Raw genomic sequence first — 27,165 nt, 5'->3', positions numbered from 1 at the left:
AGAAGTCAAAGAAACAAGACATTATCCCGGGTTCCCCTTGAGCCTGTGTAGTGATCAGATCTGTTTTATTTATTTATTTTTAACAGAAAAGTTTGTGATTTATTTATTTAGTCGTTTTTTGGCAGTTGAGTTTTTTGGGGGGAAATCCTGTCTCCATCCGGTATAGTAGGGGGTGGGATGCACATTACATTGTGTGATCGCCAAGATACCATAGAAGAAGAAGAAAGGCAGATCTAGCAGGGCAGAAATTTGACGAACTGACTGTGCCACGTTGAAAGTCACTGAGCTCTTCAGTACTGCCAAGGCTAGGGGAAGCTTTTCCCTAAAGTAAATGTAATTAAATTGCCAAAAATTATATAGCCTAATTAGCCTACTCCTGTCTATACAGAAATAAATACAATAATTCAAAATAGGCTATTAAAGCATGATTTGGCCACAGAGGATATTTAGCTTCTTTAAAAAAAAAAAAAAGTTGTGGATTGTTTTAAATCGCATTGCCTACAAACGGAAGGAAAGGCGGCGAGCGCAATTTGGGGAGACTATCGTTGAGTTGCGACTGTCTGTGAAAAGTAGAGGCCCTCACTACATATTCGTCGCCAAACCCACTGGCTCCAACACCCAACCGTAGTATGCGCTCCAGCAGGTATATCTCACTGGTCATCCCCAAAGCCAACACCTCCTTTGGCCGCCATTCCTTCCAGTTCTCTGCTGCCAATGACTGGAACGAACTGCAAAAATCTCTGAAGCTGGAGACACTTATCTCCCTCACTAACTTTAGGCGTCAGTTGTCAGAGCACCTTACCGATCACTGCACCTGTACACAGACCATATGTAATTAGCCCACTCAACTACCTCATCCCCATATTGTTATTTATTTCGCTCATTTGCACCCCAGTATCTCTATTTGCACATCATCTTCTACACATCTATCACTCCAGTGTTAATACTAAATTGTAATTATTTTGCACTATGGCCTATTTATTGCCTTACCTCCATAACTTACTACATTTGCACACACTGTATATAGATTTTCTATTGTGTTATTGACTGTACGTTTTGTTTACCCAATATGTAACTCTGTGTTGTTGTTGTTTTTATCGCACTGCTTTGCTTTATCTTGGCCAGGTCGCAGTTGTAAATGAGAACTTGTTCTCAACTGGCTAACCTGGTTAAATAAAGGTGAAATAAATAAATAAAATAAACTAGGTGGTGACATTATGTCAAAATTAGGGGTGTAACGATTCGTTTTAACAACGATTCGATTTGTATCACGATTCGTGGTTGTCAATACGATTCAAGGACGATATTGGTTCATTTTGAACGATACGATCCGAAACGATTCAGTGACTTGAAATCGATTCAGTAACCTTTTAGCCAAAAATTCAACCAGTGTGACTGAAATAAATACCTGGATACTGGACAGTGCAGGTGAAGTTTCCTAGATTCCTGTTTCTTGTAAGGACCGCAATGGTGGCTTGATAATTTCTCGCTCGTCGGCTTCTCCTCTGTCGTCCGCCATGCTATGTTTTGTTGTCTTTACGCCTTTGCGCTGCTGCTGGCGCGGGGCGATGACGTCACGGATAGGCAGACTGAATCGAGTAATGTTTAAAGCCTTTATCATTAAAAGTGCTAAGAAAAAACATCCATATAAAGTCTGACGTGCTTAAATCCAATGGGTTATTTCCTAGTATCGATACAATCGATTTATTACATTTTAAAACTATGTTAGATTGATATATGTTGTCCAAAAGGCCAACTCGCCGAGCACAGATCGATGTAGTTGGATCATAGGAATATAAATCGATACATCGATGTAGTAGATGGATCGTTACACCCCTAGTCAAAATGCAACAATGTTGTAGAAGATGTATTTTCACTACCAAGCTCTGTACAGTCTGCCTCTTTAGGTTACAACAAGCTGTTAAAGGTTAATAATGACACCTGTGAAAACTTGAGAATTGTGGCAAAGGGATTTATTTACGCCTTGAGATAGATCAGAAGACAGGGTTTTATATTAGTTCAGATATTGGGCAAAATGCCAGAGAAGACAAGGGAAAAGGTATACACGTTTTTCATAGATTTTATTTCACTTCCCTAAGGTTACATAGGATGGGATTGTGTGTGTTGGCAATGTGAAGGGGCAAAAGGAACCCTCCTACATGCACTGTGGGTTAGCCTGGTTGTGCACCCCCTATGGGACAAAGCCTTACAGTGCATGGCAGATGGCGTGTGATCCCAGGTACCTAGGTCACCAAGACTGTGTCTGTTGAGTGACAAGTCTGAAATAAGAGGGATTAACCAGTCAAAATGTAAAATATAATGTTGAGGTATTGTGTTATGGCTGGTCTGAAACATTGTGTCTGTGTTAAGGCTGGTCTGAAACATTGTGTCTGTGTTAAGGCGGGTCTGAAACATTGTGTCTGTGTTAAGGCTGGTCTGAAATATTGTGTCTGTGTTAAGGCTGGTCTGAAACATCGTGTCTGTGTTAAGGCTGGTCTGAAACATTGTGTCTGTGTTAAGGCTGGTCTGAAACATCGTGTCTGTGTTAAGGCTGGTCTGAAACATTGTGTCTGTGTTAAGGCTGGTCTGAAACATTGTGTCTGTGTTAAGGCTGGTCTGAAACATTGTGTCTGTGTTAAGGCTGGTCTGAAACATTGTGTCAGTGTTAAGGCTGGTCTGAAACATTGTGTCTGCGTTAAGGCTGGTCTGAAACATTCTGTCTGTGTTAAGGCTGGTCTGAAACATTGTGTCTGTGTTAAGGCTGGTCCTGAAACATTGTGTCTGTGTTAAGGCTGGTCTGAAACATTGTGTCTGTGTTAAGGCTGGTCTGAAACATTGTGTCTGTGTTAAGGCTGGTCTGAAACATTGTGTCTGTGTTAAGGCTGGTCTGAAACATTCTGTCTGTGTTAAGGCTGGTCTGAAACATTGTGTCTGTGTTAAGGCTGGTCTGAAACATTGTGTCTGCGTTAAGGCTGGTCTGAGCCAGTGTTCACGGAGTGGATGAATATGTTGTTAAAAACAACATGATATAAAATCATGTTAGCAAAGAGACTCCAAAAAGATACGGGAACGATTCCTGTGTTTCCTTAAGGGCACATTAAAGACTATCATGGCCATGAAATAGCAGATAATTTATCTGGAAAAAATATCCCTATGTATTTGTGTTTTTTGTTTTGTTTAATGAGTTGGTTGTTTTCTGTTAAAGTGAAATACATTTCCCCCAAAATACAAAATACCATTTTGTTTATAGCGGTTCACAATTTTGTGGCCCCCTCACCTTACATTGGTATCAAAAGTCTGATGGCACTATGGTGTGATAAGAGCATCTGCTAAATTAACTACACTGAGTATACCAAACGTTAGGAACACCTTCCTAATATTGAGTTGCACCCCCCTCTTTTGCCCTCAGAACAGCCTCAATTCATCGGGGCATGGACTCTACAAGGTGTCGAAAGCATTCCACAAGGATGCTGGCCCCATGTTGACTCCAATGCTTCCCACAGTTGTGTCAAGTTGGCTGGATGTCCTTTGGGTGGTGGACCATTCTTGATACACGTAGGAAATTGTTTTGGGTGAAAAACCCAGCAGCGTTGCAGTTCTTGACACAAACCGGTGCGCCTGGCACCTACTACCATACCCCGTTCAAAGGCACTTAAATATTTTGTCTTACCCATTCACCCTCCGAATGGCACACATACACAATCCATGTCTCAATTGTCTCAAGGCTTCAAAAAAAATCCTTCTTTAACCCGTCTCCTCCCCCTTCATCTACACTGACCTGAAGTGGATTTAACAAGTGACATCAATAAGGGATCATAGCTTTCACCTGGATTCACCGGGTCAGTCAGTGTGTTCCAGACGCTCTTATCCAGAGAGACAGTTCATTCAACTAAGGCAGATAAACAACAATATATCACTGTCATAGCAAGTAAGAAGGTTCTGTAACGGTAACTGAGAATGTCGTTGCTGTTCGGCCAGCTACGTGTATTTTAATTAAATACAGTACTTTGCAAAAGTATTGTATATTTAATTTTTTATACATTGGTCTTTGGGGTATTTAGTCATTTACACCCATCCCTGAGTATAGTACAGTACAACGCTATGGCGTGTACAACACAATGTTTAGTACCAACCACATAGTCGTATCAATCTGGTTCACCCCATGGTGAGATCTACAATGCAACTCCTCTTGGGGATATTACAGTACAGTAATACTTTTGATTACACAAGAAGTGATGGGAGGGAGATGATACATCATGCATGACTTGTCTGAAATACTGGTTAACTGTTAGTACCCCCCGTGCACACAGTTAGACTGGTCCCAGATCTGTATGTAGTTTAACTCTCTATGATAATGCCGAAGTGATTACAGGTTACAGAAAGGGGGAAGAGAGAGAGAGAGAGAGAGAGAGAGAGAGAGAGAGAGAGAGAGAGAGAGAGAGAGAGAGAGAGAGAGAGAGAGAGAGAGAGAGAGAGAGAGAGAGAGAGAGAGAGAGAGAGAGAGAGAGAGAGAGAGAGAGAGAGAGAGAGAGAGAGAGAGAGAGAGGGCCGAGCGTTAAGGATTGCAACACCCGCTCCGCCTCACATGTCGACACAGAAAACACCTACACACGTTATGTTCTTCAAATTAATTTATATTCAAAGTCCTATTTTCCTAACCTTAAACCTAACCCCTTACCCTAATTCTAACCCTAATTGTATACCTAACCCTAAGCTTAAAATAGCCTTTGTCCTCATGGGGAGAAGTTTCTTTGTTTTACTTTCCTTGTGGGGACTTTTGGGGATTTTAGGTCCCCACAAGGAAATAAGAACCAACCAACCCACCCACACACACACACACTCCCCACTACCACAGTCCAAAGGCCATAGTTTGTTTAGAGAGTGAGATGGCGGTCTGCCAGATCAGGTCACAACCCGCTTGGCTACCAGACGACTTACTTTTATTAGGCTAACCTTCATTTAAACCAGGAAGTCCCGTTCACATAAACATCTGGCATTGGAGGCACTTCCAGTTGCTTTCCAAATGGCACCCTATTCCCTACGAAGTGCCCTACTTTAGACGAAGACCTAATGGCACCCTATTCCCTACGAAGTGCCCTACTTTAGACGAAGACCTAATGGCACCCTATTCCCTACGAAGTGCCCTACTTTTGCCCATGGCCCCACATTTTAATCTGTGAATTCACCTGGTTTCACCACCACCTTTAACCTTTAACCTCCCCCCCTTCCTCTCCAGGCGTGAACTGCTGGCAGAGCTGGTGGAGGAGGAGTTTGTTGCCGTGGAGATGGTCTGTCTGGAGGATGAGTTCCGTGTCCTGTCGGAGGAGAACGCCACGCTGCTCAACGTCCACACTGAGCGCGCTCAGCAGCTGGAGACGCTCAGCTCCACCAATCAGAATCAGACAAGCCAGGACAGCTCCGCCACGTGACCCCTGAATTCGACTTGACCCCAAGAGAGACGATGACCTCGCTCGAGACCTTCCAACTGACGCTACGGCCCGTATTCCAAAAGTACTGATCTTGGATCAGTTCCCTTCTGTTCATATATTAATATTTATTATGATCTAAAATGCCAAACTGATCCTAAATCAGCACTCTTTTTGGATATGGGCCCTGATAACATTACTACCGGTAGCTGTCAAGTCCTTGTTTCCTCTGTCCTTGTTTCCTCTGTCCTTGTTTCCTATGACTTTGTTTCCTCTGTCATTGTTTCCTTATCTCCTTTCTAAGAGCATTGGAGAAGAGGATACAAGGTCCCTCGCTTGGACCTTCTCTTCCAATGCACTTTGAGGGGAACTAAGGACCAGGGTTGGGGCCAATTCCATTTCAATCCCAGTCAGTTCAGGAAGTACACTGAAATTCTAACTCAAATTCTCTTCATTGCGTTTCAATGAGCAAAATCTGGAATCGGAATTTGGTTTTCTTTCTGAATTGAAATGGAATTAACCCCAACCCTGCTAAGGAAACAAGGACAGAGGAAGCAAGGACTTAGTAGTAGTAGTAGGCTCTGTGAGTCTCTGGGCTTGTGGAGACATACAGGTGGTGTGATGTGGTCCAAAATGTTTTCAGGGGGGCTCCCCCCCCCCCTCTCCCCCTTTCCTCTCCCCTCTCTTCCTCATCCTCCTCCCCTCCATGCAAGGACCTAAGGGATCCTGTCCTTGTTATTAAAAGGAGGAGTGGGCTAGTCAGAATGACAATGTGCTGGTTTTTATGGTAGTTCCCTGTAGAGCGTCTGCTAAATGACGTAAATGTAAATGTAAATGTAGTAACTGCTACTAGCTGTGGTGAGGAAAACACTAATGACAATGACGCACTCTGTATGTGGCACAATAAAGTTCTCTATTATGAATAAATAAATACATTTTATGTGGGTGTCCGTCAGCATGATCATTCAGTTTCATTTCCTGTAGAATGTCTGCTTATTATGACCTCACTACATGGCAACACTTCACTACCAAGGAATAAGGAACTGTCTGTTTCGCAATGACATTTAATCACTCCAGGATTGTGAAACCAACCATCATCTGTTAGTATTATTTATGACTCTCTCTCTCTCTCTCTCCCCTATTGACTCTCACTTTCTCTCTCTCTCTCCCTCACTATTCCCCCCCTCTCTCTTGCTTTGCCTCTCTCTCTCTCTCTCTCTCTCTCTCTCTCTCTCTCTCTCTCTCTCTCTCTCTCTCTCTCTCTCTCTCTCTCTCTCTCTCTCTCTCTCTCTCTCTCTCTCTCTCTCTCTCTCTTTACCCCTCTCTCTCGCTCTCTCTCTCTCTCATCAACTCATATGGTTGTAGCACTCAAGTACACCAAGCCTGCCATACCTTGGGTATCTTCTAACTCCCCAGGTGAATAACTGTATAATGCCAGTGGAGGAAGGGACCGTAGCAGGTGAATAACTGTATAATGTAAATAATTATTTTAAGAATGTGAAATGTCAGAATAAGAGTAGAGAGAATTATTTATTTCAGCTTTTGGAAATTGCTCCCAAGGATGAACCAGACTTGTGGAGGTCTACCATTTTTTTTCTGAGGTCTTGGCTGATTTCTTTTGATTTTCCCATGATGTCAAGCAAAGAGGCACTGAGTTTGAAGGTAGGCCTTGAAAATACATCCACAGGTACACCTCCAATTGACTCAAATTATGTCAATTAGCCTATCAGAAGCTTCTAAAGCCATGACATCATTTTCCTGAATTTTCCAAGGCAATTTTTAAAGGCACAGTCAACAGTGTATGTAAATTTCTGACCCACTGGAATTGTGAAATAATCTGTCTGTAAACAATTGTTGGAAAAATTACTTGTTTCATGCACAAAGTAAATGTTCTAACCGACTTGCCAAAACTATAGTTTGTTAACAAGAAATTTGTGGAGTGGTTGAAAAACGAGTTTTAATGACTCCAACCTAAGTGTGTGTAAACTTCCGACTTCAACTGTAAATCTGTCTCGGACAAGGTGACTTTTATCAATATATTTGGCTCTATTTACTCTCAGATTTGAAAATACTAATTAGCATCAAAGTTCTACATATCTACAAATCCCTGCAAGCTCCTGCATGAGAGAGAGTTGAAAACAACAGGTCTGGGACCGGTCAGGCTGTCACGGTTTCGGCCGAGGCGGCTCCTTCTCCTTGTTCGGGCAAGCTTCGGCGGTCGTCGTCTCCGGAGTACTAGCTGCCACCGTTCGATGCTTCATGTTTGATTGGTTTTGTCTGTTTGTCACACCTGTTTATTGTTTAGTGTTCATTAGGCACCCTATTTAGTTCTCTTGTGTTTGGTGTTGTGTGTAATTGTTCTACTGTCACGTGTTGTTGTTTGGTCCTCTGTATTGTGCTCTCTTATTTTCGTGTTGTGTAAGAGAGTCCTGCACGTTGTGCGTACTTACTTTGGACAGTCTAGTGTGCGTTTGTTTTCGCCTGTGGCCTGTTGCCGTGTTTGGCGTGTACTACGGACTTCACTAAAGACATTTGGCTTTGAATCTCTGTGTCCTGCGTGTGATTCCACGTTCCACTACACTCCACCTTGACAGAATTACACACCATCTTATGGAATCAGCAGGAGCACCCGCACCCCCCGAGATCATGGAGGAGCGCCTTCGTGGTCAGGAGGATCGCATCAACCAAATCGGGCACGCCCTAGACCGAGTGATGAACACCCTCCATCGATGGGAGACCAGCGGGGTACCCACACCCCCACCTACCGCACCATCACCATGGGTCAGCCCGCCCGTCCAACTACCGGAACCCAGTGGAATTCGGCTCTCGCTCCCGAGGGCGTACGACGGCACCGCTGCCGGGTGTCAGGGGTTCCTGTTACAAGTGGATCGGTTCTCGAAGGCCTGTCGTCTCCTTCCCATGCCGGGTCTTCCTACTGCCCTACAGACCGATGAGGCTCTATTTACTCACGTCTTCCGGCATTACACTAATGAACACTAAACAATAAACAGGTGTGACAAACAGGTGTTTGTAGCTCAATTGGTAGAGCATGGCGCTTGTAACGCCAGGGTAGTGGGTTCGATCCCCGGGACCACCCATACGTAAAAATGTATGCGCACATGACTGTAAGTCGCTTTGGATAAAAGCGTCTGCTAAATGGCATATTATTATTATTATTATTATTACGGGGTACCCGAGGATATAGTGTCTGATCGAGGCCCCCAGTTTACCTCCAGAGTCTGGAGAGCGTTTATGGAACGGTTGGGGGTTTCGGTGAGCCTTACCTCGGGTTACCACACGGAGAGTAATGGGCAGGTCGAACGTGTCAACCAGGATGTGGGTAGGTTTCTGAGGTCATATTGCCAGGGCCGGCCGGAGGAGTGGGCGAGATATGTGCCCTGGGCCGAGATGGCACAGAACTCTCTCCGCCACTCCTCCACTAAACTAACCCCTTTCCAGTGTGTGTTAGGGTACCAGCCGGTTCTGGCACCTTGGCATGAGAGCCAGATCGAGGCCCCTGCGGTGGATGAGTGGGTGCGGCGCTCGGAGGAGACGTGGAACGCTGCACACGTCCATCTGCAGCGAGCCATCCGTCGACAGAAGACGAGCGCCGACCTCCACCGCAGTGAGGGGCCAGTGTACGCACCTGGAGATCGAGTCTGGCTCTCAACCAGAAACCTGCCCCTCCGCCTGCCCTGCCGGAAGCTGGGTCGGCGGTTTGTGGGGCCTTTTAAAGTCCTGAGGAGATTGAACGAGGTGTGTTACAGGTTACAACTGCCCATTGATTACAAAAATATTAACCCCTCGTTCCATGTGTCTCTCCTCAGGCCGGTGGTAGCTGGTCCACTCCAGGACTTTGAGATAGAGGAGACTCCTCCGCCCCCGTTGGACATCGAGGGGGCTCCGGCATACACTGTTCGGGCCATCCTAGATTCGAGACGCCGGATGGGGGGTCTCCAATATCTCGTGGAGTGGGAGGGGTACGGCCCGGAGGAGCGGTGCTGGGTGCCGAGGAGGGACATCCTGGACCCGTCTCTTCTGACCGAATTCCATCGTGGTCATCCTACGCGCCCTGCTCCGCGTCCTCCTGGTCGTCCCCGAGGCCGGGGGCGGCGCACGGCTGGAGCCGCGCGTCAAGGGGGGGGGGGGTACTGTCACGGTTTCGGCCGAGGCGGCTCCTTCTCCTTGTTCGGGCAGGCTTCGGCGGTCGTCGTCTCCGGAGTACTAGCTGCCACCGTTCGATGCTTCATGTTTGATTGGTTTTGTCTGTTTGTCACACCTGTTTATTGTTTAGTGTTCATTAGGCACCCTATTTAGTTCTCTTGTGTTTGGTGTTGTGTGTAATTGTTCTACTGTCACGTGTTGTTGTTTGGTCCTCTGTATTGTGCTCTCTTATTTTCGTGTTGTGTAAGAGAGTCCTGCACGTTGTGCGTACTTACTTTGGACAGTCTAGTGCAGGGGTGTCAAACTCATTTTAGCTCAGGGGCCACATGGAGGAAAATCTATTCCCAAGTGGGCCGGACCGGAAAAATCATGGTATATATAACTTAAAAACAACAACTTCAGATTGTTTTCTTTGTTTTAATACGATCAACATACAACATAAAGCTGGAGCCTGAGGACAGTGTGTCCAAAATAGTACAAGCACAACATCACTATTAATCATAAAACACGTCAAGTTTATTTGAAAATTCTAAAGAAAAAGAACACACAAACACACAATGCCTCAGTGATTAACAGAACTGTTTCACAGATCACAGAACTATATCAGGGTGTCATTTCTCAGGAAGAAATGTAGATAAAAATAATGAAATCCTGTTCCCCAAACAAGTGCAAGAACCACAGAGTCAAGAACAGGTTAAATATACAAATAAAATAAAATCAATTAAAAACAATAGCACATCAACATAAAAACATATAAACATAAAGCTGGAGCCTGAGGACAGTGTCCAAAAGCACAACATCACTATTCATCATAAAACACCTCAAGTTATTTGAAAGTTCTGAGGACAAAGAACACACAAACACACAATGCCTCAGTGATTCACAGAACTATATCACAGATCACAGAACTATATCAGGGTGTCATTTCTCAGGCAGAAATGTAGATAAAAATAATGAAATCCTGTTCCCCAAACAAGTGCAAGAACCACAGAGTCAAGAATAGGTTAAATATACAAATAAAATAAAATCAATTAAAAACAATAGCACATCAACATAAAAACATATAAACATAAATCTGAAAGCGTTGCTCAAACAGTCCAGTTATTTTATCTTTGAACCGCTTCATGTCTGCCACATGTTGGGTCGCGCACACATTTTTCAGACAGGGGAAGTGAGCTGCATCACCACCGGCAAGTTGCGTCTCCCACAATGACAGCTTCAACTTGAAAGAACGTATGCTGTCATAATACTGCGTGACAACTTTGTTGCGCCCTTGCAGCTGTTTGTTCAAGTTATTCAGGTGCTCTGTAACATCCACCATAAATGCAAGGTCCGGCATCCATTCTGCGGAATGAAATTCTAACACTGGTTTGCCCTTTTCTTCCATGAACTGTTCAATTTCTTCTCGTAAATCAAAGAAACGCCTCAGCACAGCACCTCGGCTTAACCATCTTACCTCAGTTATCCATCTTTAATGACTTGCAACACAAAGCCTCCTGGTGCAAAATACAGTGAAAAGTCAAAAAATCACGTCCTCCATTTGCAGATTGCACTTTCTCTCTGAACTTTGTCACAACGCCTGCTTTTTTCCCGATCATTGAGGGCGCACCATCTGTAGCCAGGCTGACAGCGCGGGACCAGTCCACTCCGACCCTGTCCAGCGCGCCGACGAGTGCGGTAAAAATATCAGCTGCTGTCGTTGTATCTGTCATCGGCACCAACTCCACGAACTCCTCGGTGACGGTCAATGTGTCATCAACTCCGCGGAGGAAAAAATTGCCAGTTGTGCAACATCTGTAATGTCCGTGCTTTCATCAATTGCAACCGAAAACGCAATAAATTACTTTACTTTTTGCTTCAACTGGCTGTCCAAATCCACTGAAAGATCGGAAATCCTGTCTGCAACTGTGTTTCTTGTCAGGCTGATATTTGCAAAAGCCTGCCGCTTTTTAGGGCACACAATCTCCGCTGCCTTCATCATGCATGTTTTAACAAATTCACCCTCACTAAATGGTTTGAAGCCACTGCGATTTCATTAGCAATGAGGTAGCTAGCTTTCACTGCAGCGTCACTGATGTCTCGGCTGTGAGTAAACACAGACTGCTGTTTCTTCAGACCCGCCAACAGTTCATTTACCTTCTCTCATCTCCGCTGTCCTTGAAAGTTGTCATATTTGTCGGCATGAAGACTCACATAGTGGCGACGAAGGTTATATTCTTTCAGCACTGCAACATGCTCTGAACACACCAAACATACAGCTTTCCCATTCAATTCCGTGAATAAATAGGATGACCATTTTTCTTGGAACACTCTGCACTCTGCGTCCACTTTTCTCTTTTTTGACAGAGACATATTGGGGCAATGAGGGTGCCAAAGCACATAATGTTAAAAGTAGAAGCCGTAATAAATATCGCGGGCAAAACAAAGTAGCTCATTGGCTGCACGTGCTTGACCTACTTGCTCTGCCCCGGTATAAACAGTTTGCTTGCTTAACACAATTGCTATTGCGCCATCCAGTGGACGCAATTGGAACAGCATTTTATTTTATTGAAAAATTGCAGCGCACATTTTTTTTTTTTTTAATCATCTCGCGGGCCGGATTAAACCCGTTTGCGGGCCTGATCCGGCCCGCGGGCCGTACGTTTGACACCCCTGGTCTAGTGTGCGTTTGTTTTCGCCTGTGGCCTGTTGCCGTGTTTGGCGTGTACTACGGACTTCACTAAAGACATTTGGCTTTGAATCTCTGTGTCCTGCGTGTGATTCCACGTTCCACTACACTCCACCTTGACACAGGCTTCCATAAACGCAAGCAGAAGAGTTGAAACTGGAGCAGCAGCACAACCAGGTGGACTGGGGACAGCAAGAAGTCATCAGGCCAGGTTGAACTAAATGTAGTTAAAATTAGATAGTTATTCCAGAGATTCTTACCTTTGCCTCGATTCAGCAGTCTCATCCAGAGCATCATGGCGTTTGTAGTTCTGTATGATAGCCACATTAGAAGCTAATTAGCATTTCATATTTTTTTTGGGTGGGGGGGGTAAATACAGGCAAATATATTAATAAAAGTCTCCTTGTCCGAGAGAGATTTACACGGTTATCAAAACGTCACGCCAGTGTAAGCCTACACAAAACACAGCCCTTATTTAAAGTGTTTCTAAAATCCCCTATGAAAAACATGAATGGTGGAAAAACTATTGGAACATTTCCCTGTTTGACCGCTAGGTTTTATGGGTACTCATATTGTGGTACTCTGTACTCATTTGCAGAGAAAAACAATGATTCATTTGTTTGATAAGATTACAGATTTTCTCAGGAGAGCCCATTTCAAATTCAGGGACCCCCCATTTGGTCCTGACCCCAGGTTTGCTAAACACCCATCAATAACGACCAACCATGGCACTAATTGCCTGGATGTGGACATGTTTGAGCAGCAATACACTGCCAACATTTAGCTACTTTGCTTGCAAAGTATTACAGCTTGCTAATAATGATTAGCTAAATTACTGTATGGAGAAGAAACTAGCTACACTAACGATGTTTGCTATTATTAGCTAATGTTATAAAGGCTAGCCAACATAGCTAGCTAACAATGTTGATGACAGGATAACAGCTAGTTAATAACAATAGCTAGCTAGCTTGAAGATAATGAACATAGCATGTAATTTAGCAACACATGTTAGCCAGCCAGTTAACTAGCTAGCTAGTACATTATCTTCAAGCTCCAGACTATCCCCGTCATCGTCATCCTCATCATCGGTGTCTGCGCTATCCAGGACCACCGATAGATGGGTTGTTGGTCGAACGCCTAACACACTGTCCAGAACATAAAAAAAGTGGACATGCAACCCTTCCATTCCCGCTCCGATTGTTATCGTCTTTTGCCTTCTTGTACACCCATTGAATTGTTGAATCTTTCGCTGGCACTGGAGCGCCGTATCCTTTCCCCTCCATCTTCCTGGCTATGCCCTCATACATGGCCATTTTCGGTAACTACTGTCAAGTAGTGTCTGACAACAAGGTTTGGTCTCCAACTCTCTCCAAGGTCTCCTACCATTGTCGTCCATTTTATTAGCTAGCTAGCGGCCTTTCAAGCAGAGAGGCGATCTTTCCTTCAAGTGCAACAGTAAAGTTGGCGGCAGAAAAGAAAACGGAAGTTGTCACATGACGCGTTACACACTGTTGGACCTATCAGTAGCCTGACTGCATCCAGACGGAGGAAAAAAATCTGTCCCTGACCAGCCAGATCTGAACACAATCAGACCACAATGCAACTTTTGTGCATCTAGACCTGTCTTTTCAATGCGATCATCGCAGAAGTCGCATGTGTACAAAACATTATGCAAAAGGCATAAGGGAGGTGTGCAACTCAATATTAGGAAGGTGTTCTTAATGTTTTGTACACTCAGTGTGAGCGTGTAGTGGCCTAAAGGACATTTAAATCCTCTCTCTGTTAAACACACACACACACACACACACACACACACACACACACACACACACACACACACACACACACACACACACACACACACACACACACACACACACATACACACACACACACACACACACATACACACACACACACACACACACACACACACACACACACACACACACATACACACACACACACACACACACATACACACACACACACACACACACACACACACACACACACACACACACACACACATACACACACACACACACACACACATACTCACACACACACACACACACACACACACACACACACACACACACACATACACACACACACACACACACACACTCACACACACACACACACACACACACACACACACATACACACTTGATCAAAGGAACTCCATTCACAAAATCCATGTCAAACACTAACTAGTATGCCCTGAAATCTTAGAGAGAAATAGTAATGGTGCCTTTTTGTAGGCACTAACTCCGCCATGGTTCGCTGGACAATGGACTACAAAGGGAAACCCAGCTGCGGGCTGCCCAGTGACGCGAGCCTACCAGACGGGCTAAATGCCTTTTTTATGCTCGCTTCGAGGCAAGCAACACTGAAGCATGCATGAGAGCACCAGCTGTCCCGGACGACTGTGTGACCACGCTCTCCATAGCCGATGTGAGCAAGACCTTTAAACAGGTCAACATTCACAAGGCCGCAGGGCCAGACGGATTACCAGGACGTGTACTCCGAGCATGCGCTGACCAACTGGCAAGTGTCTTCACTGACATTTTCAACCGGTCCCTGACTGAGTATGTAATACCTACATGTTTCAAGCAGACCACCATAGTCCCTGTGCCCAAGAACACTAAGGTAACCTGCCTAAATGACCTCCGACCTGTAGCACTCACGTTGGTAGCCATGAAGTGCTTTGAAAGGCTGGTCACGGCTCACATCAACACCATTATCCCAGAAAACCTAGACCCACTCCAATTCGCATACCGCCCCAACAGATCCACAGATGACGCAATCTCAATCGTACTCCACACTGCCCTTTCCCACCTGGACAAAAGGAACACCTATGTGAGAATGCCATTCGTTGACTACAGCTCAGCGTTCAACACCATAGTGCCCACAAAGCTAATCACTAAGCTAAGGACCCTGGGACTAAACACCTCTCTCTGCAACTGGACCCTGGACTTCCTGACGGGCCGCACCCAGGTGGTAAGGGTAGGCGTGCTCAGTCCCCTCCTGTACTCCCTGTTCCCCCATGACTGCGTGGCCAAGCACGACTCCAACACCATCATTAAGTTTGCTGACGACACAACGGTGGTAGGCCTGATCACTGACAACGATGAGACAGCCTATAGGGAGGAGGTCAGAGACCTGGCAGTGTGGTGCCAGGACAACAACCTCTCCCTCAACATGAGCAAGGCAAAGGAGCTGATTGTGGACTACAGGAAAAGGAGGGCCAAACACGCCCCCACTCACATCGATGGGGCTGTAGTGGAGCAGGTTGAGAGCTTCAAGTTCTTTGGTGTCCACATCACCAACAAACTATCATGGTCTGAACACACCAAGACAGTCGTGAAGAGGGCAGGACAAAGCCTTTCCCCCTCAGGAGACTGAAAAGATTTGGCATAAGTCCCCAGATCCTCAAAAAGTTATACAGCTGCACCATCGAGAGCATTCTGACTGGTTGCATCACTGCCTGGTAACTGCTCGGCATCCGACCGTAAGGCGCTACAAAGGGTAGTGCGTACGGCCCAGTACATCACTGGGGCCAAGCTTTCCGGCCATCCAGGACCTATATACTAGGCGGTGTCAGAGGAAGGCCCTAAAAATGTCAAAGGCTCCAGTCACCCAAGTCATAGACTGTTCTCTCTGCTACCGCACGGCAAGTGGTACCGGAGCGCCAAGTCTAGGTCCAAAAGGCTTCTTAACAGCTTCTACCCTCAAGCCATAAGACTACTGAACAGCTAATCATGGCTACCCGGACTATTTGCATTGCTAGGCTAGCAGGCCAAGGGCTAGTAGGCCTTAGGCTATAGGGAATAGCACACAGTAGTATGAACAGTAAGGGCAAGTTAGCATCAGCGTTGGCAGCTACAAAGGCTAACATGCTAACAAGTGGCCATGTTGGATGTGGCTATGACCATATCAGGAAGTGACCGGGCTGTGAGGATGTCACTGGTCGGCCATTTTAGGAAAGGATATACAATGACATGACTGGCAGCCATCTTGGCCATATGGGTAGATTTTCCCTCATGGCTGAACACAAAGGTAAACAGAACTATGCCAAAGGGCAGACTGTGTGAAGTATGTAACATTGGATTACAGAAGGAGGCATTCCTGACATAGACAGATGTTAAGGAAGGAAGCATATAGCATATACTAACAAAGCAATAACAGAATATAATATGTATACAGACCAAATACACACAAACCCCTAACAAAAATCCACTTACTGATTGACGCACTAACACATGGTTGGGGAAGTCAAGGGAAGGCTTGTCCGTTCAGGAAAGATGACGAGATGTAGTGACTCAATCACGGACACGCTTACTGACAGTTGTGGCTGCTTTCGCGTGATGTATTGTTGTCTCCACCTTCTTGCCCTTTGTGCTGTTGTCTGTGCCCAATAATGTTTGTACCATGTCTTGTGCTGCTACCACGTTGTGCTGCTGCCATGTTGTGTTGCTACCATGTTGTTTTCATGTTGGGTTGCTACCACGATGTGTTGTCGTGTGTTGCTGCCATGGTATGTTGTTGTCTTAGGCCTCTCTTTATGTAATGTTGTGTTGTCTCTCTTGTTGTGATGTGTGTTTGGTCTTATATTTATTAATATACACTACCAGTCAAAAGTTTGGACACACCTACTCATTCAAGGGTTTTTCTTTATTTTTACTATTTTTTACATTGTAGAATAATAGTGAAGACATCAAAACTATGAAATAACACATATGGAATCATGTAGTAACCAAATAAGTGTTAAAAAAATCAAAATACATTTTATATTTGAGATTCTTCAAATAGCCAACCTTTGCCTTGTTGACAGCTTTGCACACTCTTGGCATTCTCTCAACCAGCTTCATGAGGTAGTCACCTGGAATGCATTTCAATTAACAATTCTTCAAAGTTAATTTGTGGAATTTATTTCCTTCTTAATGCGTCTGAGCCATTCAGTTGTGTTGTGACAAGTATATCTGACCAAATTATGAAAGACAAGCATTGTAATTTTGAATTCCGTAAAGTGAATGCGGAAGAGGTGAAAGAAGTATTGCTGTTTATCAACAATGACAAGCCACCGGGGTCTGACAACTTGGATGGAAAATTACTGAGGATAATAGCGGACGATATTGCCACTCCTATTTGCCATATTGTCAATCTAAGCCTACTAGAAAGTGTGTGCCCTCAGGCTTGGAGGGAAGCAAAAGTCATTCCGCTACCTAAGAATAGTAAAGCCCCCTTTACTGGCTCAAATAGCCGACCAATTAGCCTGTTACCAACCCTAAGTAAACTATTGGAAAAATGTGTTTTGGACCAGATACAATGCTATTTTACAGTAAACAAATTGACAACAAACTTTCAGCATGCTTATAGAGAAGGACATTCAACAAGCACAGCACTTACACAAATGACTGATGATTGGCTGAGAGAAATTGATGATAAAAAGATTGTGGGGGCTGTTTTGTTAGACTTCAGTGCGGCTTTTGACATTATCGATCATAGTCTGCTGCTGGAAAAACATACGTGTTATGGCTTTACTCCACCTGCCATATTGTGAATACAGAGTTACCTGTCTAACAGACACAGAGGGTGTTCTTTAATGGAAGCCTCTCCAACATAATCCAGGTAGAATCAGGAATTACCCAGGGCAGCTGTCTAGGCCCATTACTTTTTTCAATCTTTACTAATGACATGCCACTGGCTTTGAGTAAAGCCAGAATGTCTATGTATGAAGATGACTCAACACTATACACGTCAGCTACTACAGCGACTGAAATAACTGCAACACTTAAGAAAGAGTTGCAGTTAGTTTCAGAGTGGGTGATAAGAAATAAGTTAGTCATAAATATTTCCAAAACTAAAAGAATTGTATTTGGGACAAATCATTCACTAAACCCTAAACCTCAACTAAATCTTGTAATAAATAATGTGGAAATTGAGGTGACTAAACTGCTTGGAGTAACCCTGGATTGTTATCTGTCATGGTCAAAACATATTGAAGCAACAGTAGCTAAGATGGGGAGAAGTATGTCCATAATAAAGCGCTGCTCTACCTTCTTAACAACACTATTAACAAGGCAGGTCCTACAGGCCCTAGTTTTGTCGCACCTTGACTACTGTTCAGTCGTGTGTTCAGGTGCCACAAAAAAGGACTTAGGAAAATTGCAATTGGCTCAGAACAGGGCAGCACGACTGGCCATTGGATGTACACAGAGAGCTAATATTAAGTTGAGGAGAGATTGGCTTCATCACTATTTGTGTTAACGACAGGTGTTGACGTGTTGGGTGCACCGAGCTGTCTGTTTGAGCTACTGGCGAACAGCTCGGTCACCCATGCATACCCCACAAGACATGCCACCAGAGGTCTCTTCACAGTCCCCAAGTCCAGAACAGACTATGGGAGGTGCACAGTACTACATAGAGCCATGACTACATGGAACTCTATTCCACATCAGGTAACTGATGCAAGTAGTAAAATATGATTTTAAAAAACGGATGAAAATACACCTTATGGAACAGCGGGGACTGTGAAGCAACACAAACATAGGTGCAGACACATGTATACACACACACACGATAACATGCGCACTACACACACACACGTACACATGGATTTTTATACTGTAGATATGTGGTAGTGGTGGAGTAGGGGCCTCAGGGATCCCTAATAAATACAAATACAAATGCAAAGGGTGGCTACTTTGAAGAATCTCAAATATAAAATATATTTTGATTTGTTTAACACTTTTTTGGTTACTACATGATTCCATATGTGTTATTTCATAGTTTTGATGTCTTCACTATTATTCTACAATGTAGAAAATAGTAAAAATAAAGAAAAACTGTTGAATGAGTAGGTGTGTCCAAACTTTTGACTGGTACTGTATATATACATATACACTACCCGTCAAAAGTTTACTGTTTACTTTAAGGTACTGTATATATTGTAATGTACTTTAACACATTTATGTTGTGCTTATAAAGGCATTATGAAGCCTTTATAAGCTGAACGTCATTAAAAGCGGGACAGGTGACTATTTTTACTTATTTATCTTTAAAAGGTTCAATATCAGGGGATATCTTTATCTACATATTTCTGGATATCTGACATTTTATTAGATATAAGGAGTAGGCATGTTCCAGTTACGTATGTTCTTAATTTCATATATACGAAGCTAGGATATTCTCCGTAATAGGACAGTTTCTACATGCATCCGATCCGGACCTCTGAAATCTCCCTGCTACCAGGGAGATATCTGGGGTGAGATACGTTCAAGACACGCACCTGATGAAATATTCTAACTCCAGAAAGGGTACGTGTTAACATGCTGACATACACTCACCTGGACATTTTATCAGGTACACCCCCCTGTTCACGAAAATGGATCGCCCCTACAGACGGTGAGTCATGTGGCTTGCTATATCAAGCAGACAGGCATGGAGGCATTCAGTTACTTTTCAATTGAACGTTAGAATGGGCAAAACGAGTGACCTAAGCGACTTTGAGCGTGGTATGATCGTCGGTGCCAGGCGCGCCGGATCCAGTATCTCAGAAACAGCCGCCCTCCTGGGCTTTCCACGCATGACAGTGTCTGGGGTTTACCGAGAATGGAGCGACAAACAAAAAAAACATCCAGTCAGCGGCAGTCCTGTGGGCGAAAACAGCTCTTTGATGAGAGGTCGAAGGAGAATGGCAACAATCGTGCAAGCTAACAGGCGAGCCACAAACGGCTAAATAACTGCACAGTACAACAGTGTGCAGAACGGCATCTCGGAAAGCACAACTCTGCTATCTGTAGTCATTACCTGATCATTTATGTATTTGTATATTTAACAAATCCATAATTTCAATAGATATCCTTACATGAAATGTAATATTCATCCTCGTATGTCTGATCGAAAATTGGCTAAATCTGCGCCCAAATAATTTTACCCGTTCAGGCCCCGAAAAATCATTGTGCTTCTTCACATGAAGGTGACATATCTTTGCATACATTTGCACCACATTCAGTAGTAGGCTATACAAGGCACGGAAATGCAAACTTCGTCATATTTAATCCAAGTTGCTATTTCCAAAGCATATCTTTGCTATTTCTGTTTAGAAAATGCAGCATAGCAAATCCCCAATCGCAACCCGTTTTCTGGAAAGATGCAAAAGTAGGCCAGTGTGCACGCAATTTTTATTTTTTATTAATTTAACTGAAAATAAAAGTTGCCCACCTTAAATACCCCCCCCTAGTTCTAGTTACTAAGATACATTAAACATCTGAAATGAGTTACTCACCTTAGCGTTAACTTCTTTCAGGTAACGGTATTTTCTTCTCACGTCTCAGTTTCTCCAGTTGTCAGAGCGACCACACCGTTTACACACTAATTTGTGGCTCCAGAAAATGTCATTCTTGTTGCTAGGCTACCAGTTACAGTGCTTTTTGCTTGCGGTTTGTGCACACCTTTATCCAGAGGGAATACAAAAATTATAATGTCTGAAAGAACGATATGGATTTAATATTTGTCAAATTATTGAGCATTTCCTCAACTCAAATAATCAGAAATTGTCCTTATTTAGCATATCAAAATGCATATCTAGATCCTGATATGGACCTCAGTCAAGAGCATATGCATTGTATGTGCTGATAAAATATACTATGTAGGCCTACTGTCAGTATTTGTCATCAAATAGAGAAAATAAGATGTCCACATAGGCCTATCTCAGGATATCTAATGAGTCAATATCCGGCCATACCATGCATGAAAGAAAAATATGTACAGTGCATTCGGAAAGTATTCAGACCCCTTGACTTTTTCCACAATTTGTTACGTTGTTTGCAAACTTATAAAAAATAAAAAACTGAAATACCTTTTATTTACATAACTATTTAGACCCTTTTCTATGAGACCCGAAATTGAGCTCAGGTGCATCCTGTTTCTATTGATCATCCTTGAGATGTTTCTACAACTTGATTGGAGTCCACCTGTGGTAAATTCAATTGATTGGACATGATTTGGAAAGGCTCACACCTGTCTACATCAGGTCCCACAGTTGACAGTGCATGTCAGAGAAAAATCCAAGCCATGAGGTCGAAGGAATTGTCCGTAGAGCTCTGAGACAGGATTGTGTCGAGGCACAGATCTGGGGAAGGGTACCAAACATTTCTGCAGCACTGAAGGTCCCCAAAAACACAGTGGCTTCCATCATTCTTAAATGGAAGAAGTTTGGAACTACCAAGACTCTTCCTAGAGCTGTCCGCCCGTCCAAACTGAGCAATCAAGGGGAAGGGCCTTGGTCAGGGAGGTGAACAAGAACCCGATGGTCACTCTGACAGAGCTCCAGTTCCTCTGTGGAGATGGGAGAACCTTCCAGAAGGACAACCGTCTCTGCAGCACTCCACCAATCAGGACTTTATAGTAGAGTAGCCAGACGGAAGCCGCTCCTCAGTAAAAGGCACATGACAGCCCGCTTGGAGTTAGTCAAAAGGCACCTAAAGGACTCTCAGACCATGAGAAACAAGATTTTCTGGTCTGATGAAACCAACATTAAACTCTTTGGCCTGAATGCCAATCGTCACGTCTGGAGGAAACCTGGCACCATTCCTACGGTGAAGCATGGTGGTGGCAGCATCATGCTGTGGAGATGTTTTTCAGGGGCAGGGACTGGGAGACTAGTCAGGATCGAGGGAAAGTACAGAGAGATCCTTGATGAAAACCTGCTCCAGAGTGCTCAGGACCTCAGACTGGGGCAAAGGTTCACCTTCCAACAGGACAACGACCCTAAGCACACAGCCAAGACAACGCAGGAGTGGCTTCGGGACAAGTCTCTGAATGTCCTTGAGTGGCCCAGCCAGAGCCCGGACTTGAACCCGATCTAACATCTCTGGAGAGACCTGAAAATAGCTGTGCAGTCCCATCCAACCTGACAAAGCTTGAGAGGATCTGCAGAGAGGAATGGGAGAAACTCCCCAAATACAGGTGTGCCAAGCTTGTAGCGTCATATCCAAGAAGACTCAAGGCTGTAATCGCTGCCAAAGGTGCTTCAACAAAGTACTGAGTAAAGGGTCTGAATACTTATATAAATGTGTAATTTCAGTTTTGTATTGTTAATACATTTGCAAACATTTCTAAAAACCTGTTTTTGCTTTGTCGTCATTGGGAATTGTGTGTAGATTGATGAGGTAAAAAACAATGTAATCCATTTTAGAATAAGGCTGTAACGTAACAAAATGTGGAAAGAGTCAAAGGGTCTGAATACGTTCCGAATGCACTGTAAATATCTCCTGTGAATCGATAAAAAGGCAGACACATTTTGAGGATTGATCGAAAATATCCACATTTATTTAATGGTCCTTTATCTGGCTTCCGTACGTTGGTGTTTTTGGTGGGCTGTGGAAGCAGAGTGCTTGTGGTAAATGGTCTTGGCCCGTCTGCGGTGTACGGCCAGCTGGATAAGACTGCCATATGTGTATGGCTCGTAGACCTTAACCACCAACCGTTTGGACCTCTTGGAGAAGATGTGTTACCATTTTACACAGTGTGAAAGGGAGGTAGGGCAACATGCCTTTGTTGGTAATGCTGTCAACCCACTGGGACCTAAGTGTTTAGAGACAGACAGGCGTATTGTTTAGGGACAATGAGTGACATTGGGAGCTGCTTTTGAGAGAAAAGCTCAGTCAATAAAGTCAATGGGCTGGGGGGGCAGCAGAATGTGTGAAAAGTCTTAACTCATTTTCATGCTTGTTTGCACAGCCAGGCACACGACACCAGAGGGGCATGATGACAAACGCTTAAAAAAGAAATGCCCAGTGAAGTTCTGAGATGACTGTGTGTTGGTCAACAACGGCATGAAGCAGGTGTGTTGGCACGCCGCTTCTACCTAGCGGGGCGGTATCTGCATTCACTATGAATGCTGGACTTTGTGGATCACTATGAGCCGACGAATTCACAGGGAAGTTGAAACTTTTTTTCCGCGATTCTACCAGTGAAATGAAAAAAATGTGTTCGTTCTAGTTTGTGGTTTGGATAATGTTGATGTTCATGACGAAAACATAATGTTGTTAATATAGTAATGACTTAATGCTGTGGCAGAGCCAGGGTGAAATTCCCCTTTAAAAGCCAGCAGCAGTCCTTTGCAACACAGTCACCCTCCAAAAACGAACCATGTTTGGTTAGTAGAGACCCTACTGCAGGGTTCTTCAATTCCGGTCCTGGAGGGCCGAAACACCTCTGTTTTTCATCCTCTCCTTCTAATCAGGGGCTAATTCAGACCTGGGACACCAGGTGAGTGCAATTAACTACCAGGTAGAAATAAAAAAACAGAAGTGATTCGGCCCTCCAGGACCGGAATTGAAGAACCCTGCGCCTACTGAGTATTTTCCCACACCACTTTAGCTGAGACATGTAGAAAAGTTATCTACAGGGCAAGATTTTTTATTTTATTTATTTTATTTCACCTTTATTTAACCAGTTGAGAACAAGTTCTCATTTACAACTGCGACCTGGCCAAGATAAAGCAAAGCAGTGCGATAAAAACAACAACAACACAGAGTTACATATGGGGTAAACAAAACGTACAGTCAATAACACAATAGAAAATCTATATACAGTGTGTGCAAATGTAGTAAATTATGGAGGTAAGGCAATAAATAGGCCATAGTGCAAAATAATTACAATTACAATTTAGTATTAACACTGGAGTGATAGATGTGTAGAAGATGATGTGCAAATAGAGATACTGGGGTGCAAATGAGCAAAATAAATAACAATGTAAATAACAATATGGGGATGAGGTAGTTGGGTGGGCTAATTACAGATGGTCTGTGTACAGGTGCAGTGATCGGTAAGGTGCTCTGACAACTGATGCTTAAAGTTAGTGAGGGAGATAAGAGTCTCCAGCTTCAGAGATTTTTGCAATTCGTTCCAGTCATTGGCAGCAGAGAACTGGAAGGAATGGCGACCAAAGGAGGTGTTGGCTTTGGGGATGACCAGTGAGATATACCTGCTGGAGCGCATACTTGTCCTGAGTGGCGCAGTGGTCTAAGGCACTGCATCGCAGTGCTAGCTGTGCCACTAGAGATCCTGGTTCGAATCCAGGCTCTGTCGTAGCCGGCCGCGACCGGGAGACCCATGGGGCGGCACACAATTGGCCCAGCGTCGTCCAGGGTAGGGGAGGGAATGGCCGGCAGGGATGTAGCTCAGTTGGTAGAGCATGGCATTTGCAACGCCAGGGTTGTGGGTTCGATTCCAGTATAAAAATAAATAAAAATGTATGCACTCACTAACTGTAAGTCGCTCTGGATAAGAGCGTCTGCTAAATGACTAAAATGTAAATGTAAATGTAATACTACGGGTGGGTGTTGCTATGGTGACCAATGAGCTAAGATAAGGCGGGGATTTGCCTAACAGTGATTTATAGATGTCCTGGAGCCAGTGGGTTTGGCGACTAATATGTAGTGAGGGCCAGCCAACGAGAGCGTACAGGTCACAGTGGTGGGTAGTGTATGGGGCTTTGGTGACAAAACGGATGACACTGTGATAGACTACATCCAATTTGCTGAGTAGAGTGTTGGAAGCTATTTTGTAAATGACATCGCCGAAGTCAAGGATCGGTAGGATAGTCAGTTTTACGAGGGCATGTTTAGCAGCATGAGTGAAGGAGGCTTTGTTTGCGAAATAGGAAGTCGATTCTAGATTTAACTTTGGATTGGAGATGCTTAATGTGAGTCTGGAAGGAGAGTTAACGGTCTAACCAGACACCTAGGTATTTGTAGTTGTCCATATATTCTAAGTCAGACCCGCCGAGAGTAGGGATTCTAGTCGGGCGGGCGGGTGCAATTAGCGTTGGATTGAAGAGCATGCATTTAGTTTTACTAGTGTTTAAGAGCAGTTGGAGGCCACGGAAGGAGCTCGTTTGGAGGTTTGGCATTGAAGCTCGTTTGGAGGTTTGTTAACACACTGCGTAGAGGTGGATCTGAGAGTCACCAGCAGCAAGAGCGACATCATTGATATACACAGAGAATAGAGTCAGGCCGAGAATTGAACCCTGTGGCACCCCCATAGAGACTGCCAGAGGTCCAGAAAACAGGCCCTCCCTCAAAATACCAGTGCCAACATAGTATTTTTTCCATTATTGGTCTTAATTTGTATTTCTTAAACCATCATATTTAAAATATTAATTTTCTGAAATTAATTATTTCCTTTTCTTGTTGGCACAATAAAAGTGGCTATTGATTCAAATTAATTATATTTTGAATTAGTTATCCACGTTGCAGTATTTTGAAATGCAACCTTTTATTTTGAAGGTTTCTTCATTACCATACAAAGTGACGTCATCATTTGTGCTTCTTGGCAGAATACTAGTTTGAAAAGTCATATGACTGTGGTTCCGCATAATTGGCTACAGTCATCAACAACAGTCGACGTTGCTTTCGGGAGGTTTAATCTGAGTTTGGAGTTCTCACACTGAATATGTCAGCCTCATAAACCTGTTTTGGATTTCAGCTCGTCGTCGTCCTAGGATAACCAATGTCAGGTTAGTTCTATTTATAGTTGTACTTTTGTTTTGGGAAACACGTGATGCGTCGGATCTCGTATCGCACAAAGTTTATTTGTTTTGGAGGTTGGTTGATTTGTCCGTTTTTAGGCGATACAATCTTACACATTTGTTGTGTTTGCCTTAGTATTAACAATGTCCATTATTGGAAATATCACTTAAATTATGTGACAACGTGCTACGGTAAAACTAGTTAACATGATTTCTAGTTTTGAAACATATGCCAGACAGGCTAGACAGAGGGTGTGACCAACTCACGACGTTTTACAAATTTGTTGATTTGACAAAAACGGCTAACACCTGTGTAAAAATTATTCTTTATTCCCATGCGTGTCAAATGAAAGCTAAGAGTATATTTGAGAAATTAAGGCATGTTACATTTAAGTCATTTAGCAGACGCTCTTATCCAGAGCGACTTACAGTTAGTGAGTGCATACATACATTTTTCATACTGGCCCCGCATATACACACACACACGTTTAATTTTTCAACAATTTTCCATGCTAAAAATGTAGAATAAGCAAAGGCTTTGATTTTTGGTCAAACAGATTGAAAAAGGGGTCTTAGACAACATCTACCTTAAAAAATGTATATTGAAATACATCAAAACACAATGTTGAAGTAAAGCCCCCTGCCAACTAATATCAACACACATATTTAGTTTTGGAGAAATTATTTGACTCCCTCCAGTTAAATGTCACCGCTTGTAACGCCAGGGTAGTGGGTTCGAGCCCCGGGACCACCCATACGTAAAAATGTATGCGCACATGACTGTAAGTCGCTTTGGATAAAAGCGTCTGCTAAATGGCTTATTATTATTATTATTATTATTCTGGCTCTTATTGACCCCCTTTCCATTTACTGTAACAAGCAGACAGACCACCTGACAGCCATTGAAAAATAGTTGAGATTTGGTCAGTCCGCCCTGGCCGGACAAAATCTGAACCAATCATAGACATTACAGTAGAGTACTAGGGTAGAGTTTAAAATCTGAACCAATCACAGTAGAGTTTTAAAAAGAGTAATAGACAGGGTAAAGTGACCCAGCATCAGGATAGATAATAATAAGGTATTTGAGGTAGATGTGTACATGAAGGCAGGGTAAAGTGACTAGGCATCAGGATAGATAATAATAAGGTATTTGAGGTAGATATGTACATGAAGGCAGGGTAAAGTGACTAGGCATCAGGATAGATAATAATAAGGTATTTGAGATAGATATGTACATGAAGGCAGGGTAAAGTGACTAGGCATCAGGATAGATAATAATAAGGTATTTGAGGTAGATATGTACATGAAGGCAGGGTAAAGTGACTAGGCATCAGGATAGATAATAATACGGTATTTGAGGT

At 43.7% G+C, this 27,165-nt stretch overlaps 2 protein-coding genes across 3 annotated transcripts in view; both read left to right on the top strand.

The window, feature by feature from the left end:
* map3k7cl (map3k7 C-terminal like) overlaps positions 1–6,329 on the top strand; it is a 46,781-nt gene extending 40,452 nt beyond the window's left edge. Inside the window, exon 5 of the mRNA XM_041850273.2 lies at positions 5,237–6,329. Within this exon, the coding sequence (XP_041706207.1) occupies positions 5,237–5,429 (193 nt within the window). The 3' untranslated portion in view covers positions 5,430–6,329. The remainder of the gene's footprint in view (positions 1–5,236) is intronic.
* Positions 6,330–25,622: 19,293 nt separating this feature from the next.
* bach1b (BTB and CNC homology 1, basic leucine zipper transcription factor 1 b) overlaps positions 25,623–27,165 on the top strand; it is a 31,053-nt gene continuing 29,510 nt past the window's right edge. For both annotated transcript variants that reach the window (XM_041851461.2, XM_041851460.2), the window contains exon 1: positions 25,623–25,792. The gene's annotated coding sequence lies outside the window, so the exon portion shown is untranslated. The remainder of the gene's footprint in view (positions 25,793–27,165) is intronic.

The sequence above is a fragment of the Coregonus clupeaformis genome, chromosome 27, assembly GCF_020615455.1.
Source record: "Coregonus clupeaformis isolate EN_2021a chromosome 27, ASM2061545v1, whole genome shotgun sequence".
In the NCBI taxonomy this organism is placed as follows: Eukaryota; Metazoa; Chordata; class Actinopteri; order Salmoniformes; family Salmonidae; genus Coregonus; species Coregonus clupeaformis.
Note: the sequence above shows the minus strand (reverse complement) of the source record. Positions and strands in the feature narration are given on the sequence as shown.